Here is a 19,911-nt window from a genome sequence, read left to right on the forward strand (position 1 = left end):
GCTACTCATGCCTAAAACCCCTCTGCGTCACACTCTGACTAGTGAATGTCACGGCTCCCTGCAGCCTTACATCACTCTCTCACTGACTTCTGGGTGTTATGGCTCCCTACAGCCTTACGATACTCCCTTTCATTGACTCATGAATGCTACGGCTCCCTGCAGTATTATGTTATTCTCTCTTACTAACTCATGAATGCTAGGGCTCCCCGTAGTATTACGATACTCGCTCTTACTGACTCGTGAATTGTACGGATCCCCGTAGTATTACAATACTCTCTCGTACTGACTCGTGAATGCTACGGATCCCCGTAATCTTACGATACTCTCTTGTACTGACTCGTGAATTCTATGGCTCCCCGTAGTATTACAATACTCTCTCGTACTGACTCGTGAATGCTATGGCTCCCCGTTGTATTACGATACTCTCTCACTCGCCATGGGCTCACTACATGGTTTTTTGATGACAATCCTAAGTGATTACTCCCACCTGGATCCACTTACTCTCTTGTCACCCCACAATCTCCCCAACAAGCTACCACCATACAACGTTTCACTAACTCATGCTCCACGGTCAAACATAGATAAGTGCGCTCACCTTCCCAAATTATGCATCACTACTCTTAACGAAAAATTATCGTAGGCAAAGCACTTTCCCTTAGTACAGTTCACACCCTTAGACAGTCCTCGTCTGACGATAATTAACTGATGGTCTCACATATGGAAATATAGTCACTTGATGTTCCACTTGTCGTATGACAGACCCAAGTCTCATAGTAATCCAACAAATTAGGGCCTCATACTCGGATACCTCGATACTTCATCACAGAATCTCACAACATCTTGCCACGACCACTGATCTTCCACTCACACAACTCAAAGCTTTGAATTACTCCAACTCACAACTTGAAGCACGGAGCAATTTTCAATGACTGAGAACACGTTGAGGACAATTTAAAACCCCATCCTCTACCGATCAAGCCCATGTGAAACTACTCATACCGACCCTGAAGTTGATTGAAGAACCAATTGTTGTCCTTCCCGGAGTACATGTAACAATCTATAGTCGAACCATCAATCACTCAGTAATCGAAACTTGACCTCAGCAACCCGACTGTCTCGAAACTCCAACATTAGCAAACCTGAAGAATGCAGACCACAATCAGATTCCTGTCTAACAGCCACCTGCCGTGAAGACACTCATTCTCTCTTGCGCCTATGCAACATGCATCCTCTTGCTCTGTACTTGCCTTGACTATCACATGACTCCCATCTCATATACTCGGACTGCAGATCCCCATCACCCAAACTTTTGTACCACATTAGATTGAGGATCCTCCCCGAAGAATACCATGTTCTCCCCCCGCTTAGGATTCGAACCATCGTCCCTTGACATACCAAACAAACCACACTACAGACTGGCTCACTAGATGTACCATCCCCAACTCATGGAACGTGCCACGCAGTACTCGATGATCTTCCAGATAATGACCAAATAACTCTAAGTATCCCGTATCCCAGATGAAAACCTTAAAATCCATCCAATGTGACTGCCTCTAGTCACCCAAAATCTCATACCGGCACATCAACGAACATCTCAACCGTACCAAATTAGTTACGACTCTCAACCTGAGAGTAATGAACTATCACACACACACACCTCATCTCTGATTCCTCAACCACCATGCCATCGTGTGAATTATCATAGAAGCAAGAGACCTCACTCTCACAGTCAATATACAACGTAAACAACGAGGGTCGCCTCCCCTATATACTCCTCTTGATTACCTAGAACTGCTGCAAATATGTGCCTTACTATAGTCATCTAAGGCATATCCTTGTCCTCGTCCATCTCAGTCCCCTCTGGTGACTCTCTCATGATATATGAATACCTCGCAGCAGACATGCCACACATACTCTGTGAAAATATCTCAACTAAATCCTACCCCACATGGTTTACCTCCAAACTCTGGAATCGGAAACTCGTTATCTCCTTTGCTCCACACGGGAAACAGAAATAGTGTAACCCTCGTCACAGAAATTGACATCTCAACCATCAGCATATCACTCAATCCAGACCCCAATCCTCCACAGCGTATCATCTCCAATCTTCCTCAAGTCCTGCGACTCCAACTGGCAGCTCACCAGTCAAACTCCTGGGGATCTAAATGATGTGCACAAAAGTACCTACTAGTTTTAAATTTATATCCTAACTAACTTAACTAACCAATATGCACCTAGGTAGTGTACCTAGTCGGATTCTTATGTAGTTTAAGTAAGTCGGGGGTGAACACAGGGAACGGTATTAACTAATTAATCTATCTACTATTAATTTAACCTAAAATTCTAGCAAAGTAATGGTTTTTTTATCTAATTTTGCAAGTTTATATGAATTTAATCTATCAATAACTATTCAATCAATATTATAAAAACACTTATGTTAGTTTAAATCCACTTTCCCTCAATGGTTTATACATTAATTATGACAATTCCTATTGGTTACTAATTAAGATATTATTAGCAATTCAATTCCAAATTTACTAATATTCAATTAATTCATGTAGAGCTATGTATGGTCACACATAATTTAACACAGAATCAATTTATTAAATAGAATTAGAGCTATGTAATATTGAGTTGACAAACACAATTATGTTTATAATATGAGTTCTCTAGCACAGCTAAATTCAACAATTCAATTGCTTAACTAAGATTGGTTTGATCTTAGCTCTAATATTCTAATGTTCACTAAATTACTAGGTATTCAAATTCATGATGATTAATGGTCACTAACTACACAGAATAAGAAGTTTAAGCAATCTAATTATCAAATCAAGCATGCTAGGTATAATCAATCAAACACAAGACATTAACCAACAAGAAAATTCTAAATCTATTTAATCAAACCATGAGTTCCAGCTTCATCTAGCTAACAGAAGCAGCTAGATTTAGCTACCCATTCTAACAAATGAACACAAACAAGTTATAATCAAAAACATGTTTAAAGTAACAAGTAAAAATCGAATTATGAACTTCTTCTTCCTTGGTGTTCAAACCAATTCCTTAGCCTTCAAAAACTCTGATTTTCAACTTCTGGAACCTCTCTAAGCCATCCAACCTATTAAACCCGTAGAGATCAAGAATATTTATAGTTGTCATAAAATTACCTTCCACGTCGTGGAATAGAGCTCCACGTCGTGGACATGGACGAATCGTTATCGGGTAAGTATTTCGACTCTGTGTACGCTTATCTTCCAGAATATTCCTGTCCACGTCGTGTAAGTAAACTCCACAATGTGGATCCAGCTATTTTCGTGGGTTTTTATCTTCTTTAATCTTCCAAGCCTCCAAAGTTTCTTTTTTTTTCACTTTTAGTCCTTATTCTTCAAAATGATTTACTTAGGCCGCAAAATAAAATTTAATCTCATAAGTACCATTATTCCATGCAAATAACCAAAAATATGAATAAAAATGTATTCAAATATTGCCTAAAAGTATGTATAAATATGGCAATATCACCAAACTCAATTTTCCTCGTAAGGTACACTCTATCGAAGCTCAACCGACAGGGCCCTCTGGCCGCACAATTTACCATATTCATTCTCAGTCTGAGCACCCATCGGCAGATAACTGGTAAAAATGGAAACACACTCTGCTACGAGTCATGGTACCCGAACCATGTTATCTCCCCTTAACCTAATATTTAGAACCTCTGGAATTCTCCCTATTTCGAGTATAGGTCCTCTGTTGTCAGTAGTACAGGCTCATACTACTTGCCACATCTACCCATACTTTGCACACAGATTGTCCCAGACTTCTTAAATAGCTGCTCAACCTCCTTGATCACCAATCCCATTACACGTTCTCGCTTTCCAGCGAATACTCAACTCTAAACAGCGTTGTCATCGCACTAAAATTTCTCCCTATGTTCTCACACTTTTCTGCCATCAGCTGCTAAAGAACTCCTTATGATGCCAGCCATCTACCTCCTGAATATCGTCATATTCACTTAGTAGCTGACTCCCATCATCAAGAGTTCCACAAAGCACAAAGCAAGCAGCATTTGGGCATCGAATAACCTCCATCAGCGCATAAATCCACTCTAGCATACAAATCCACTCGCTTTATTCACAACTCAAAAGGCATCACTGAACTCAGGCAACCCTACCTCTCGTGGTATCTAACTACTCCATCAATAGATTCCTTAAATGCACATCTAGGTATCTCTCCTAGATTACTCTTCTACTCAAAGCTTTCTCTGAAAGATTCCTGCTAGGCACTCCTACTCAACACATACATAGAGCAAATAGCAGATAATATCAATAAATAGCATTCCCTATCCTCTAGCATGCATCTCTAATATCTCATAATGTAAACAAGTAATGGTATTTTGGGAAATCACCGCTCGAGCTCTGGCTGATTATACATACTGCTCCGTCTTGTTTTCTATTTAAACTCTTACTCGTTTTAGAAAATCATTTCTTTTAAGAAAACTTTTCTCAAATCCTTAGTTTGAGTCCAGACATAACTGAGAATACATCTAAATCCCTTAAACCAAGGCTTTGATACCAACTTGTAACACTGTAAATTTTTAAATAAATTTTTTCATTTTTAAAATCACATAACTCAATATCACATTTCCTAAAAAAACCACAAAATGTAAAAGTTGTCAAACACAAGTCCACATTGTTTGATAAAATCCCAGAATCCTCAAAATCATGATCTTTATCTGGTGTGTACAATCAAGTCGGCGCCTTCCCGCGATCCTGAAAAGTACATGAAACACATAACACGTAACATGGTAAGTACGAAGCTTAGCGAGTTCCCCAAAATACCACATGCAAATAATTAGCCTCTCATAGCTATACCTCGATAAGGACCCTCCATTCATTTGTCTCAGTGAAGACCCTCTGGTCTCACAGCTCGGGTCGGACCCTCCAATTCGGTATCTCAGTGAAGACCTTCCGGTCTCACAAGAACAAAATAACTCAATAAGGCACATGAGTAATATACGGCATAAATCACAAACACAAAATGCATGATATCACATAACTCAGTATAAGAACATAAGACCCTTCGGTCAAACAATGATTACCACTCAGGTAAGTATAGTGAAAAGACTCACTTCACGGAGTAAAGCAATATATCTCACACTCGAACTGCTGGTCTAGACTCCGCCCACACATATCATAATCATCTCTACTTAACAATTATATAAAACATTAAGCTAACTCCTCTACTAGATCTCCGAAAAGGGTGAAAGACCATTTTACCCCTCTATCCTCTCCAAGGTCCACCACTTGACCCAACCCTAAAAGTCAACGGAAGTCAACACCAAGTCAACAGTCCATGTTAACTCAACTCGTTGAGTGCAGCTCATGAACTTATCGAGTCCTCAGTACTCAGACATCATGAAACCCGAGTTAACTCGTCAAGTCCATGCAGAGTCCAGAAGACCGGGGAAAAACCCTAACCACTCGTCAAGTTGTCTCATCAACTCGTCGAGTTCACTCTGAAACCAGAAATGGGAAAATCCAACTTAACTCGTCGAGTTGGATGCCCAACTCGTCGAGTTCCTCAGCCCTTTCTCATTAGACTCATTCCAATCAATTCCAATGCTTCAAACTCTATATCCAACCTCCGAGGATGGAGTTACCACGTAAAGTTGCTAACTTTACGATCATGCAAGGCCTCCCATGGCTAAATCACCCAAAACTAAGCTCACGAAGGGATTTAGGACATGAAGATGGGTCAAAGCTTCATAAAGCTTGAAGCTTTATGTACATGGGACCTAGAGAAGTCCAGATTTAAAACTCATACCCTCTGGGCAAGCTTAACTCGAGAATGGCCCTCATTTTGCACCAAAAAGCCCATAAACTCACATAAAAAGAGATCTAAGGAATGGAAAGCCAAGGTAGAGACTTTTTACCTCCCACTGGATGCCAACACGATGTAGATGTTGGATCTACAAGCTTTCCCTCGTTCTGAGCCTCTAGGTCCTCAAGCATCTTCAAAGAATGCTCCAAAAACACACTTTTGGCCTCATGCACACTTAGCTTGCTAGGGTTACACTATGGACGTGAAAGGTGTTAAGGGAGGCGGGGTAAAGGACTTAAGGTCCTTTAAATAGGCTGCACATTCGAGAAATTATGGTTTCATCACACAACCTCAACTCGTCGAGTCCATCCCTACAACTCAACGAGTAGGCTTCCTAACCCACGCATCCTAATCAACTCCTACACGACTAGTTGGGGCAAACCAAATCGTCGAGTAAGCCCTTTAACTTGCACTAAATCCTCAAGATTCCACATCCAGAAAATCAGGGTGTTACATTGGAGCTTCCCAAGAAGATGATGATCCAAGATCTACAAGCTTGTTTTACTTCCTTGACTCCTTGATGCACTTCCTTCTCCTTTAAGCACACAAATAACACACTTTAAGCTCAAAACACTAACTTATGGGGTTAGAGTTTGCTAAGAATGGATCAAGGACTTGAAGGCTGAAAGAGTGAGGCTAAATGATCCATAAAGTTGCTTAAATACTCTTCAAACCCTAAAATTTAGGGTTTCACCCGGACACTAGTACGCTTAGCATACTCACATGTACGCGCAGCGTACTACCCATGCTCACAAAAATTACTTTTTTGCCACTAGAGCTTCTTAATGCCACATCTTTATACTCCAAGGACCCAAAATGACATATTTAAAAACCAAATGAAGGATTTGAAAATACCTGAAAGCCAGGAATGTTACATAATTCTTTCATACTTTTATAAATATTTTCTAATTTTTGCAATTTGTATGCCATCAATCTCGATATCAATCATTTTTCAAAAAATGGCAAGTGGTAGTCCCCGCTACAAGGGTTTCAAACACTCAGACGTATTAATTTTTCGAGTTGTAGAAATCCAGGAAATCGCGTTTAACAATTAGAGTTTAATTAATCCAAAAACGTCTAATTTTTCGACTTTTATAAATATTTTTACTAGAAATATTTCAATTATGAAATTAAATAATAAACTATAGCCTGGGTCCAAAATTGCTTTTGGAATTTTCATATGAGGTATGCAAGTCCCTCAACAGATAGAAACGGTTTTGGCAGTTTTAAGAAAATCATTATTATACTGGTTTTGGATTCTTAAAGCAGTCATAACTTTTGCATATGAACTCCATTTTGGACGTTCTTTATATTGTCGGAAACAAGGAAACATGTACTATGAGAATAGAATGTTTGTTTTGCCTGCAACTGCTTAATACGAAATTTGATTTTTTTCAGACGAATTAATAGGGTTTCAGTATGAATTGTTTGATTTGTTTGTCAGTTTACACATTTGGAAGTAAGATTTCATCTGATATCTTATATTAGTTGAAATGAACTCATTTATTTTACAAAAAACACACTAAAACTCAATGTTAAATTACAAAGAAATCTACTGTGAATTGACCGTTCATGGTCTTTAACTTAAATTTTGGGATGTCACAGGTTTTGAGAAAAAAAATTGTTGGCAATGGTTTTGGTGGAAATAATAAACATACAATAACTTATCAGGTAAATAAAAATAATACATTTGCTATAATTTGCCCTATAGTTTAAGATGAAGATTTGCACAAAAACTCACATACCACACCCCTTTATAACGTATACGTATATTATCCATGTTGAAACCTAGTATATGGTTGTTGCAGTATGGATATAAGCATATCAAGTACTCAGATGTAGTTTGCTTGCATACTTTTTGCCAAGACACTATGATCATATGGTTGTTACGTCTCTTTACATGTCTTTTGTTTTTTTCCTGTGAACTCTAAAGCCAATTTATTCCTAATATACAACTTCACTTAAAACACAATGCAAATAATTTCTTTAAATAATTGAAATCTACTACCTAATATGCTTATAACTTTTTTTATATGTTTAATAATATATGTTCTTACTGCACCACCACAACGCATAATAATATGTCCTCAATCAAGGTTGGGAATAAATGTTGGATATTAGAGCATTTCTATCATAAGATATCTTTAGCATTTGATTGGTGATGTTTTTACAACACTTCTTGTTTTTTACCAATTTGTGATGCAATCTTTCCAGGAAGTAATTAAAGTTTAAGAAATGTATGTTTCATAGCATGGACCTTCTTTATCATATCTTTATCCTCACATTAAACAATGCAAAAAGAAAGCTTAAAATATAATTTATTCCCAAGAAATGGAAAATCACATACCCATGATAAAAAAAAGGATGACTAAACCATATATATATATATATATATATATATATATATATATATATATATATATATATATATATATATATATTGATGATAAAGTCACACAAGTGTATAAAACATGCCTAAAGAGTGGAAGACTGTTTGGTTCTAAGGATAAGAATCCTAGGAAAATAAGATGAATAGAAAATGATCCTTATCATTAGGAAAAGAGTTCATAGATAAACATAAAATATCAAAAATCCCCTTTAAGAGTAAATAAATGATAATTATAATAATAATAAAGAGATTGCAATCACTTATGGTAATACAAAAATAACATGTGACCTAAATGAAACTGATAATATAGATGGCATGTTTTCTTATTATGTTGCATGTGATTCTATGCATGTCATTGATTGTCAAAATACACATGATTATGTTAAACGGAAAAAGGTTATATTATTCAATCTAAATTAACTTATCTTGATAAGAGAAAGGTTTTTGGGGTAATTATTATCACATCTAGAGTTCTAGTCCATTAGGGTATGGATGGGTCTTCATACAAAAAAAAAAATACGACAAATACAAGATTGTAAGTTACAAAGTCAGGCTTGTGGCTCAAGGTTTCCCTTAAAGACTAGGAACTGATTATGATGAAACATATTCTTTGATTATATATGCAATCACTTTTAGATATTTAAACAACCTATCGATCTTTAAAAATTTAGGGTTGTGTTTTATGGATGTTGTTACATACTTCTATAAATCACTTGAAAATGGTATCTATATGAAAATACCTAAAGGATTTAAAATTTCTGAAGCATCGAATACAAAACCCAATAAAATTTATTTTTTTAAACTACAAAGATCTTTGTCTGGGTTAAAGCAATTTGGAAAAATTGTTTAATTAATTACTTAACAAGCCAAGATTATAAAAATAATACAATTTGTCCGGGTGTATTTATTAAGAAAACAATATCTAGATATGTGACTATAGTTGTCTACGTTGATGATCTACACATTATTGGAAACCATTTCTTGAAGTGATTGAATTTTTGTAGAAAAAATTAAAATGAAAGACCTCAGAAAAATCAAATATTGGTTTTAGGGCTGTAAACGAACCAAACAAACACGAACAAGGCTTGTTCATGTTTGTTTGTTTAGGTTTAACCTAACTAACAAACGAACACGAACGCTTAAACAAACATGTTTTCTTGTTTGTGTTTGTTTGTTTAAAAATTACATTGTTTGTGTTTGTTTTTGTTTGTTTGTTAATATGTTAATCGAACATAAACAAAAAAATATATAAAAGTAAGTAAAGGAAAGAGAACAAACACATGAAAATGAGCACAAACATACAGAGATAAATATCATAAACATTGAAACGATTAAACCTGCATAAACAAACAATTATACGGAAATCCTAGAATATAAAAATCCAATTCCCTAAATAACTTAAAAATAAACACTAGATATCATCTTCACGCAAATATCTTCCGGAACATGGAAGTTTTGGGCACTCAAAAACATGCCTATGCATCTGTGTGGTTGTTCCTTTGTTAAACTTTTTTATTTTCTTACCACAGTGGATGCATTCACACATTTCAGTTCCATCATCCAAGTTTATTACACGAACATGTTCCCAAATTTTGAAGTCTTTCTTTCTTTCCCTTATAGCATATGAAAAATGCTCTTCACTATTTGTTTCATTTGGTTGTTGTGCACTAACATCATAGACTACGGGTACAACATCTTCTTCTAGTTGTGCATTGCCTTCGATAACAATAACATCATGAGCATTTTCCATTGTTGGACTGCTTGCACTTGAATTGAAATATTGAATTATGTTTAAATCAAATAGAGGTTGTTCACTTGAATCAAAATATGTTGAGTTTAAATTTGATATCCATTCAAACAACTTGTATGCTTTTACTCTTTAATCATTTTAAAATCTTAAAAAGACATAAGATATAGACAATAAATCAATCGCATCATGTAATTACCTAAATCTCTTACTTTGAGTTCTCAAGTTAATATAACAAAAGAACCAATAATTATCATAATTGAATAACATCAAATTTTCAAAAACTTCAATAAAAAAGAGTGAAAACTGAACAGGAGAATAATTTTTTACCTAGAATATCCATTCGTACTACAATCGATTAGAATTATGATGAACAAAAAGTGGGGATTGTTAAGTTCGATGGGGTCTTGGTACATTATTACATATTTATATTACAATTTGCCGATAAGTTTGGAGTGTTTAGTGATTGAAGATTTACTTTCTGTTTTTTTAATTGGTCATCAAACTCCTAATTTTCTTCTATTTTTACCAACCTTCATTGTTTTTCTAATTTTCATCGTTTGTGCATTTAATAGTTAAGAATTATATGTTATTCTGTGTTACTATATGATTGTGATTGACGATTCACACGGATTTAAATTTTAGTATACCTTTATATATATATATATATATATATATATATATATATATATATATATATATATATATATATATATATTAACAAATATTAACGAACGTTCACGAACTTAAATAAACGAACGAGACAATTGTTCATGTTTGTTTGTTTAACTAAACAAACATAAAATTTTGTTTGTGTTTGTTTGTTTATTATATAAACAAACATTAACGAACATTTTACCGAACGAACTACGAACGGTTTGTCAAACGTTTGGTTCATTTACAGCCCTAATTGGCTTAGGTACATAGTGAGCATATACTTAAAGGGATACTTGTGCATCACTTAAATTATACAAAGATCTTGAAACATTTCAATATGGAATTTACAAGCCTTTAAGCACTTCAATAACAGGAAGATCACTAAATGTTGATAAGAATCCATATTGTGCATACAAAACAAAGAGGTTCTTGTTCTAAAAACATCATACTTTAATGTGATTATGGTTCTTATATATCTTACCAATTATACTAGACCTGTTATTTCTTTTATTATAAACTTGTTAGAAATGTTCAGTTCATCACCAAAAAAACATTGGAACGAGATAAGCACGTATTTTGATACCTTTGAGGAATCGCTAATTTATATATATTTTTTTCATGACGATTCAAAACAAAGTTTAATCGGTTATGCAAAGAGAAAATTACTTACCAGGGTAATCATCTTTATCGCTTTGTTCACATTTAGGTAACTTCTTTATTTTTGTACACATTTGACCATTTAACTTGTTATATGTGTTCACATATTAATAATGGTAATATGTTAACAAATTAACAAGTCAAGTGATTAAATGTGTACGAAAAAAGAAAGTCGCCTAAATGTGAACAAAATAAAAAGTTAATTACCTTGATAAGTCATTTGTCCCACTTTTAATAGCAATTTTATTTTTCATATTTGTTTGTATTATTTTTCTCAAACATTATTTTAAAATATCCATAACTTTCTAAATATTGATCAATTTTAAACTTTACTTTTTAATTAATAAATATGTTTTTGTTTTGTGAAATATTTTATATAGCCTCTTATAATTTGGTTTCTTTTGTTTTTAAGCATAGACCATATTTTTAATGTAAATAGTATCTAACAATAAAATTAAATTAAATATGCAACAAAAAGTATAGAGGGTCTTTTAAAAAAATAAAAAGAGAATATTACTTAACAAATAAAAAATATATATAATGGAAATGTTTTAAATTTATTCCAACTTTTTAATACTTTTTAATTAGAAGTTTATAAACTTTTAATTTTTTAATACGACGTTTTAAACTAGTATTTAACAAAAATATTCTAAAATGTTATAAAAAAATATTAAACTATCATACAAAATCTATGAAACACTTTAAAATGTTGTAAAAGAAAGTTTAATAAATGTATGAAAGTTATAAAAAAATTGTACGAAAAGATTAAAAAAAAATGTTAAATACTTATAAGAAAATTTTAGAACATTTATAAAATATTTGGTTTAAAAGCACTTGTATTAAAATTATATGAAAGAATAAAAAAAAGTTTTAAAAAAAAATTATAAACAAAGATCTAGAACATTGTATTAGAAAAACCTATAGGAAAAAAATACCATAAAAATGTTGTAAGAAATTATTAAAAACTTTAAAATTTTGTAAAAAAAATGTTCACAGTTTAAACAACTTTCTTTAATATATGAACACATTTAACAAGTTAAATGGTTAAATGTGTTCAAAAAAATAAAATTACCTAAACATGAACAATATAAAAAGGTAATTACCTTCGCAAATCATTTTCCTTTATGCAAATTTGGGCTATCTTCCTTTATGCAAATTTGGGCAATCTGTCTTATCATCCTAACGCAAGATCTCAAATTGGATACATTCATGAATAGAAATACTACAATTTTCTGGTTTTCTCAAAAGCACTTGTTACATCTTCAAATCATGTTACAAGTTTTCTCAAAAGCACTTGTTACATCTTCAAATCATGTTACAGTTATTGCGTTAAATAAAGCTAATAGAAAGTGTGCATGATTAAGATCGATGACAAATTTCATCTTGACTTCATATGGACAAGATAAACATAAGGTCCAACTTTTATCTATGAAATAACACATGTGTCACTCAAATTAAAGAATGATATATCAAGAGTGAGAAGATACAAATATATATCACCAAAGTTACACTCAGACGCTCATAAATGGCAATCAAGTTGAAATAAATATGTTCAATCAAACAACAATGTAAGAGGCTCTTTTTATGAAGGTACTTCTTACTTTAATCTTTAGAAAACATATTAACGGTCTCATAATGTGACATGTGCACAACACATATCGATTAATGTGTATCAAAATGATGGAAAGTCAATTATACATTGCACTTTTTCCGGTAAGTTTTTTCTATTCACTTAGGTTTTTACCCATTAATTTTTCTTTAACAATGTTTTAAATGAGGTAGTACATCAAAATTGTACTCAAAATCAAAAACACATCATCTAACGAAAAGTGTTATAAATAATTGTTCTAGTTCATGAAGAATCATGCAAACCAAGTAGAAGATCAATTTTCAAGAGGTGTCAAATCTTTTAACTATTTGTTTACTATTTGATGATACATGAATAAGGTAAGTTCTAGTACAAAACATCCTTTGATGTAAAAGAAAGTACAATATACTCTTGAGTATACTCACATTAAGTGATCAAACTCTCTCCAAGTCTCCTTTGTTCTTTCTATAAAAAATTTAGTTTAATTTTGCTATATTTTAATTACATCGAATTTACAACATTATTATATTTTCGAGTGTGAACACTTTTTTTTGTTACGACCCAACACTAAATATATCCTAAATTCATTCTTCCAAATAACAACCCTACATGTAACGGGCCTCGTTCGGGATATTAAATCCAAAAAAAAAAAAAAAAAAAAAAAAAAAGAAAAGTTAAAATCTTTAACAACCGCTTACCTTTAAGCTTCCGCTCAAGAGATAAACAACCAAAACATATAACCATTTATAACTATGACCTAAAAACCAAAACCCTAAAAACCTTATAAATACCACATAATCTATAACTCTTATGCACATTTTAATCTTTTTGGTATAATTTGGTATTATATATAACTTATAGCTTTTAGTGAGACCCAAAACCCTCACGATGAACAAGACAACATGCACACACCCGGGCGATAAGCCCATGCGGGTGGCAACCGCGCGTACCTTTCCATTCCAGGCTGCTCATCAAACGGCCTTTCCATTACCTTTAACAACCGTCTCACCTCTTCAAAATCACCTTGTTCCGCCATATCAATCGCACTCTGGCATAGGTAATTCCGGAGAACATACTTCGGATTCACCGAATCCATTGAAGCTTTCCTTTCCTTATCCGAAACACCACTAGCAGACAACTACACATAAATCGAAACCACCATCTCAAAAACAAAAACAAACTTCAAATTTAGGGTTTAGGGTATAGGGTTTAGGAAACTAACTATTTTGTATGCACTCATTTAGTCAGTTTTCTTATTTTAATGTTTGGGAGGGTGGTATCCTACTTCTAATGTTTTTTCAAAATTACCATTATGACCTGCTATACTGATTTACCTTTTACCCCAAGGGTAACTGGTAAAACCTACTATAGCAGGTCATAATGGTTAAAGTTTGACTAAAACATTGGAGTTGGTTGCTAAATTATAACATAAACCCTAAATTACAATACTAAGTTTTACCTCGGTTCTATAATGTTTCATCCAGCTAGTCCAAGCGTCTCTTCGCTCTTTTCCAATATCTAGCAAAGCAGACTTGAGCGGAATCAACAATTCCGACTCCGGAACATCGGAATCGGAATCAACACGGATGTTGGAAAGTAATCTAAAGAAGTTTGTGTAATCAACTTTGTCAACAGCCATGTTGTTGAGTAGTTCATTAACAAGCTCTTTATTATACTTTAACAATCCAATCTTTTTCGTCATTATCACCTGATACTCATCCATAAATTTATCACCATATCTGCAACGAATCAAGAACACAAGATTCTTCACTTCAATACAAATAAAAGAAAAAGGAAAAGGAATTCAGAAAAAGGAAGAGTATATGTTTTTATTGACCTTTCCATAGCGTATTCGAATTCTTTCTTGTTAATGAGTTTAGCAGATGAAAGAGATAATGCAAACTGGGCTATATTCCATGAGCCAGTATCAGGTTGATTTGCAAAACAATATCTTCTTCCTGGAAGATCAGTTGTGTTTGGAGTAAATCTAGGGTCAAAAGCGTCAAGAAACCCAAAAGGGCCATAATCAATAGTCAACCCTAATATGCTCATGTTGTCTGTATTTAAAACACCATGTGTGAACCCCACACCCTGCCATTTTGCAATTAGTGAAGCAGTGCGTTCAGCAACTTCCACCAACCAAGCTGATATATATAAAAAAAATTAAAAAAAAAAAAAAAAAAAAGTTGAAGCCAAATAAGTAAATTATTTTATTTCCCGGAAAAGAAAATGTGAAAGTTGATGAATACTCATTCACCTGCATACTTGTTTGAAGTTAGATCTACATCATTGGTAAAGAAAGATAAACTGTCGTCGTTTTTTGTCATGGTTTCTATATGAGGAAAGTGGTGTTTGATGGTGTAATCGGATAAACTTCTAACAATATTGAAGTGTTCTTCGCCTCGTGAAGCGTGTATTTGGAAAGAGCCAAAACGAAGAAAAGATTGGGCCACACGACACACGATTGCACCAGGTTCATCTTTTGGATTGCCACTACATTTAAAGAAATTAAATCTTATTTGAGATCAAAGTTTTGGAAGGTTGACTATAAATAGAAAAAGGAAGTGAGATTTTTTACTCATAAAACATGTCACGTCTCACGTATTTTCCAGTTGTAACAAGACTAAGTGCACGAGTGGTTGGAATTCCAAGAAAATGCATTGCTTCACTACAAAGGAATTCACGAATGCTACTACGTAACACTGCTAAACCATCTGCAAATCTGCTATATGGAGTCTTTCCTGCACCTTTTAATTGAAGTTCCCATCTTTGGGATTTGGAATTCAGAAGCTCACCAACTGTAACTGCCCGACCATCGCCCAACTGCCCTGCCCAAACCCTAAATTGATGCCCGCCATAACATTGGGCATAAGACAACCCTCCTTTCAAAGAAGATGCCCCCGAGAATATTAATGGAAAATCAGGTCTTTTGAATCTGAAATAGGAATGAAAATGATGATATTGTGATATTGATATTAGAAGGAGTGATTAATGAATGAGATTTTAACATGTGAAAAGAAGTGAAGAACTCACTCTTTAGGATCTAAATCTAGGATTTCAGCAACTGAGTTTGACCATGCGACAAGCTGAGGGTTTTCTACTTCAGCAGATGAAGAGACTCTTGAGTAGCAAGCGTGAAGCACCTGAAACAATGTTCATTGGGTTTTTGGAGTAATTTACTTTGTATTAAGATGATTCAAATCCTGGAAGTGAGATATTATATAACAGGATTATCAGAAACAATGCTGCTCTGTTACAGTACTCAAATTCAATTGCAGTTGGATTCATGATTCATGAAATCAAGCCTTAATTGTATGGTATTAGTTCCAGACCTAGGAAGGAAAAGATTCGGTCACTATTTAGTTCTTTAAATTCCTGTAATGTTACGACAACTGAAAACTTAGATTCCAACGGCAAGTTGGCGACTTTACATGATAAAATGTAATCAAGCACGTAAATTTCTGAATTCGAGATCTAAAATCGCATAGAAGCTCACACGGATTTATATATCTCGATCATGCACGCAACAAACGAAAATCGAACAGTTTGGGGGAAATCGTTCTTTCACTTTTTTTATGGTCAAATTTTGAAATTTTACCTCGCGGGAGATGGTATCGGTTCGTGGATCGCCAGGCAACTCCCGAACGAATGAATGATCCCAATTCAGATCTTCAAGCTTCAACTTAACCCTTGCGTCTTCGGTAGAACCCTGCTTCTCCAATTCATCGGTGACCGAATCAACCGACGCAACACTGCCGGAAGCCGCCGGCGGTGAGTTCGTCGACATTTTAGACGAAATTAACGAAGTTTGAAGATGTGAGACAGCTGAGAGAGGAATCGATGGCGGCAGGCAGTGACGAAGGGGGTGGAGAGAGTAGCTTACGCTGCTTTGTTTACTGGTACAATTTTTGGGACAAATTAGGCTGGAGGAGGGTGCCACACTTTTTATTTCTTTTATTTTTTTGTTTTTTCTAAATATTTTAATTTAATAAAACTTTTTTTTTAACTATTTTAATTTAATATAACTTTTATTTTAATAAAAAAACATAATTCTTCATTATTTGAAAATTTAAAAAAAAAAAAAAAAAAAAAAAAAAAAAAAAAAAAACAATACATTGCGTTACCAAAAAAAAAAAAAAAAAACTCTCACACACATGACATTTAAATAATCCTAGAAACTAAAAAAACATAACTAAAATAACTAAAGCAAACTACATAAAGTCGTTCTCCGAGAACTTGTCTTCGTGATCATCCGGTGGATCCAAATTAAGGTTAATGTTTTGAACCTCGTAAATATGTTCTACCAAGTCATTGCGAAGATTGTGAAATGTTTCAGTGCAACGTATCTCTGCTCTCCTGTTTATATACTCTTCGCCACCAATTTCTATTGGTTGTGTCTCTGGTATGGTTTCTTCCTCGTCAAACGCATATATCGCTCTTCCTTGTCTTCAATAATCATGTTATGCAATATAATACATGTATACATGATTTCTTAAAGTTTTTCCTCGTCCAAATAAGCTACTGGTTTTTTTAATATGAACCACCGTTTCTTCAGAGCTCCAAAAGCACGCTCAACATCCTTCCTAACTCTTTCTTGAGCTCTCTTGAATTTCTTTCGTCTAGAACCATGTGGAGCTTAAAACGATTTAACAAACACAGTATACTTAGGATAGATTCCATCGACCAGATAATAACCATACTTATATGGCGTTCCACGCACTTGAAAAGAAGAATCTTGTGCGGATCCATCGTATATGTTGTTAAATATTGGTGAACGGTTAAGAACATTGATGTCGTTAATCGAACCAGGAGAACCAAAAAAAGCATGTCAAATCCACATATCTTGTGATGCAACTGCTTCAAGTATGACCATTGGGTGACCATGATCACCTCGAGTAAATTGCCCATGATATGTTGTAGGGCAATTTTTCCATGCCCAATGGAGACAATCTAAGCTTCCTAGCATTCCAGGAAACCCATGCACACTAGCATGATGAGCTTGCAATTGCAGGATGTCATTACGTGTAGGCTTACGTAAATATTTTGAACCATAAAACTGAATCACAGTTTCGCAGAAAAAATGGAGACTGTCTCGTGCTATCCTACCAGACATCCTAAAACTTTCGTCTAACGCATCAGGCGGAATGTCATATGCTAACTGACGAAGTGCGACCGTGCATTTTTGTAAGGGAGTGAAACCGAGTGTACCTCTAGCATCGTAGCGTTGTTGGAAAAAACTGCACTCCCTCGTTACATCTTCAACTATACGTTCGAATAAACCTTTAAGCATTCTGAAGAGCCTACGAAAATAATACCCTTGGTAAGTGGCATTCTCTGCAAAATTGTTTTGCACCAAATGTTGGTTGGCTTCTTCACGATTTCTGTAAATATATCTTCGTGTTCTCTGTTGAGAACTTGCAGCTGCGTTGTTACATACAACGTTGTATGTTTGTTCCGCCATTTGAACACACGCAATAGCGGTATCAAAAATAGTCTGAAATTATTCAGAAGATGAAGAAGATGACAATATTGGGAGAGTGGTGATTTTTATTTTATTTTTTATTTTTATTTTTATTTTTTTGAGAGAGAGAGAGGAGATTGTGTTGTGAAAAAAAATTAAGTTGATATGTATATATATATATATATATATATATATATATATATATATATATATATATATATATATATATAGGAAAGAAAAAGCAAAAGAAAAAAAAAGAAAAAAAAAATTACACGAATCTTGCAGTTCAACGGTCAATAAATAAATAAATAAATATATATATATATATATATATATATATATATATATATATATATATATATATATAAGAAAGAAAAAGCAAAAGAAAAAAAAAAAAAAAGAAGAAGAAGAAGAAGAAGAAAATTACACGAATCTTGCAGTTCAACGGTCAAAAAATTGACCAACCAATCAGAATTTGCGGTCTTCAAGGGCCGCACTGCGGTCTTGACCGCAGGAAACTGTGTCCTGGGGGCGGTGATCCAGGCTTACGTTGCAGCAAATCACGGTTTGGAACCGTACCACACCGTCTAGCCTTACAACTTTGCGTTGCTATGGCGGTTTCAGTAAAATGTGCTTTTGTACTCGTAAAAATACACGTGGTTCAAAGAAAAAAAAAAAAAAAAAAAAAAAAAACTTGTAAAAGTACACGTTGTACATTGTGAAGTGGATATGGGATAAAATATAAATTATAGATTCTCTTTCTTTTTATCTATTTATTTTTTGGTTAGATGAAAACCATTATTCTTTAAGGTTTATATGTTTTTATTGGTTTTGCTCTAAAGAATTTACTCTAAATTTGAGAAGCTTTTTCCAAATATGGCATTTAGCCTGTTACGAAGACAATTGTCGATAGCCCTTTGCTTTAGGTGGTTGGATTTTGATGATTACGATACCAAATAGGCAAACCATGTCATATATATATATATATATATATATATATATATATATATATATATATATATATATATATATATATATATATATTTTCAATATCGGTTTTGCTGTGGTTTCGGTTTTTCCGCTTTCGGTTTCGTCGGTTTTAGTCGGGTTCTCGGATTCTTGGTTTGGGTTTGCTCACCCCTAGTCTCCAGTCCTGTGTTTCTTCAAAATGACATATTTGTTAGTGATTTTAGTGTCACTAGACATTTTGTGTAATTGGAATTAATATGTGAGCTAAGGGATTTTTGTACTCTATATTATATGTTTGGTGAGTGCAAGCACGGAGTGTATGCATATATAAGATCGAATTATAAGTCGGTACGACAAAATAGTGGGGGTCAAGGGGGTCGTGTCCCCTTGCAAGGTCATAGGGGCAGAGCCCTTAACGGGGTCCAAGGGGCAGAGCCCCTAACAGTGGGCTCGTTGATCGTGGTCGCAAAAGATTTTGAAATTTTGAATTAGTTTCATCATGGAAAATCCGAATTATAATGGTGATTATGGTAAGATTGAGAAATTTTGTATGTTTTAGAAACCATTAA

At 34.1% G+C, this 19,911-nt stretch overlaps 2 protein-coding genes across 2 annotated transcripts; both read right to left on the minus strand.

Annotated features, from left to right (window-relative positions):
- Positions 1-12,642: 12,642 nt before the first annotated feature.
- Positions 12,643-16,814, minus strand: LOC145037232 (uncharacterized). The gene is made up of 7 exons (XM_078985852.1): positions 16,511-16,814; positions 15,946-16,055; positions 15,491-15,847; positions 15,170-15,405; positions 14,750-15,056; positions 14,372-14,651; positions 12,643-14,050 (listed from the first exon to the last, which is right to left on the minus strand). Exons 1-7 carry the CDS (start codon positions 16,697-16,699, stop codon positions 13,796-13,798), a joined length of 1,734 nt encoding a protein of 577 aa, XP_078841978.1. The 5' UTR covers positions 16,700-16,814; the 3' UTR covers positions 12,643-13,795.
- Positions 16,815-17,740: 926 nt separating this feature from the next.
- Positions 17,741-18,373, minus strand: LOC145006929 (uncharacterized). Its single transcript, XM_078965948.1, has one exon. It carries the CDS (start codon positions 18,371-18,373, stop codon positions 17,741-17,743), a length of 633 nt encoding a protein of 210 aa, XP_078822074.1.
- Positions 18,374-19,911: the final 1,538 nt, after the last annotated feature.

This window comes from Lactuca saligna, chromosome 1 (assembly GCF_052625555.1).
Source record: "Lactuca saligna cultivar CGN05327 chromosome 1, ASM5262555v1, whole genome shotgun sequence".
NCBI classification, from domain to species: domain Eukaryota; kingdom Viridiplantae; phylum Streptophyta; class Magnoliopsida; order Asterales; family Asteraceae; genus Lactuca; species Lactuca saligna.

What these genes read in the sequence shown, in the direction of transcription:
- LOC145006929 (XM_078965948.1), bottom strand. Translation starts at nt 18,373, where the DNA reads ATGGCGGAACAAACATACAACGTTGTATGTAACAACGCAGCTGCAAGT.
- LOC145037232 (XM_078985852.1), bottom strand. Translation starts at nt 16,699, where the DNA reads ATGTCGACGAACTCACCGCCGGCGGCTTCCGGCAGTGTTGCGTCGGTT. An exon ending in CCGATACCATCTCCCGCGAG is followed by an intron (nt 16,056 to 16,510) that starts GTAAAATTTCAA and finishes ACATTGTTTCAG; the next exon opens with GTGCTTCACGCTTGCTACTC. An exon ending in CTAGATTTAGATCCTAAAGA is followed by an intron (nt 15,848 to 15,945) that starts GTGAGTTCTTCA and finishes TTCCTATTTCAG; the next exon opens with ATTCAAAAGACCTGATTTTC.